At 72.8% G+C, this 674-nt stretch overlaps 1 protein-coding gene across 1 annotated transcript in view; it reads right to left on the minus strand.

Moving 5' to 3' along the window:
* The window catches only part of LRFN1 (leucine rich repeat and fibronectin type III domain containing 1), an 11,384-nt gene continuing 10,710 nt past the window's right edge, over positions 1-674 (minus strand). The window contains exon 5 of the mRNA XM_011952529.1: positions 1-670. Coding sequence (XP_011807919.1) covers positions 191-670 — 480 coding nt within the window. The 3' untranslated portion in view covers positions 1-190. The remainder of the gene's footprint in view (positions 671-674) is intronic.

Consider the following 674-nt stretch of genomic DNA (forward strand, 5'->3'; position numbering starts at 1 on the left):
CCCTCCCTGGGCACGGGGGCATGGCCTCAAGCCGCAGCCCGAGGCCGCCCCGCCCCTTCCCGGGGGCAAGGGCGCGTCTCCACTCCGGTCCAAGGTCTTGGCGCTGCGATTTCTCCCAGTCCCGCCCCAGCGTCCGTGCGGCTGGGCGTTTGGTCTGTGGCACCCAGGCGTCCCGGCACCCGCCCGCCACTCACACGGTACTCTCCAGCATCCACTCGGTGCTGGTGAAGGCCAGGCGCGCCCTGGCGGAGCCCAGCCCCAAGTCTTCATCCTCCCCGGCCGCGCCCCCTCCAGCCCCGTCCAGGTGCGGCGTGGACCGGTGACGCTTTGTCCGCCGGGCGCGGCGCGGGTAACTGTGGCTCTGGAATAGTGCCCCGTAGTCCCCGTCGAACGAATAGCGCTGCTGTGGCCTTGGCCGGGCCGCGGCCCCCCCAGGAACCAGAGCTAGGGTAGGGGGCGCCGAGGTTGGTGGCCCCAGGGCACCGGATCGGCTCCTTCGAGGGCTGCCTGCGGCCCGAGACTCCTCCCTGGAAGTTTCCTCGGATGGCAGCAGGCACAGCGAGGTGGCCGAGCCGCCCAGGGAACGTCCAAGGACTGCCTCCGGCTCCGCGGATGCCGCCTCGGCCGCCATGGCCTTGGCCTCGACGGCGGGGGCGGCCTGGGACTCCACCTCC

Source organism: Colobus angolensis, unplaced genomic scaffold (genome assembly GCF_000951035.1).
Source record: "Colobus angolensis palliatus isolate OR3802 unplaced genomic scaffold, Cang.pa_1.0 Scaffold34, whole genome shotgun sequence".
Classification (NCBI taxonomy): Eukaryota; Metazoa; Chordata; class Mammalia; order Primates; family Cercopithecidae; genus Colobus; species Colobus angolensis.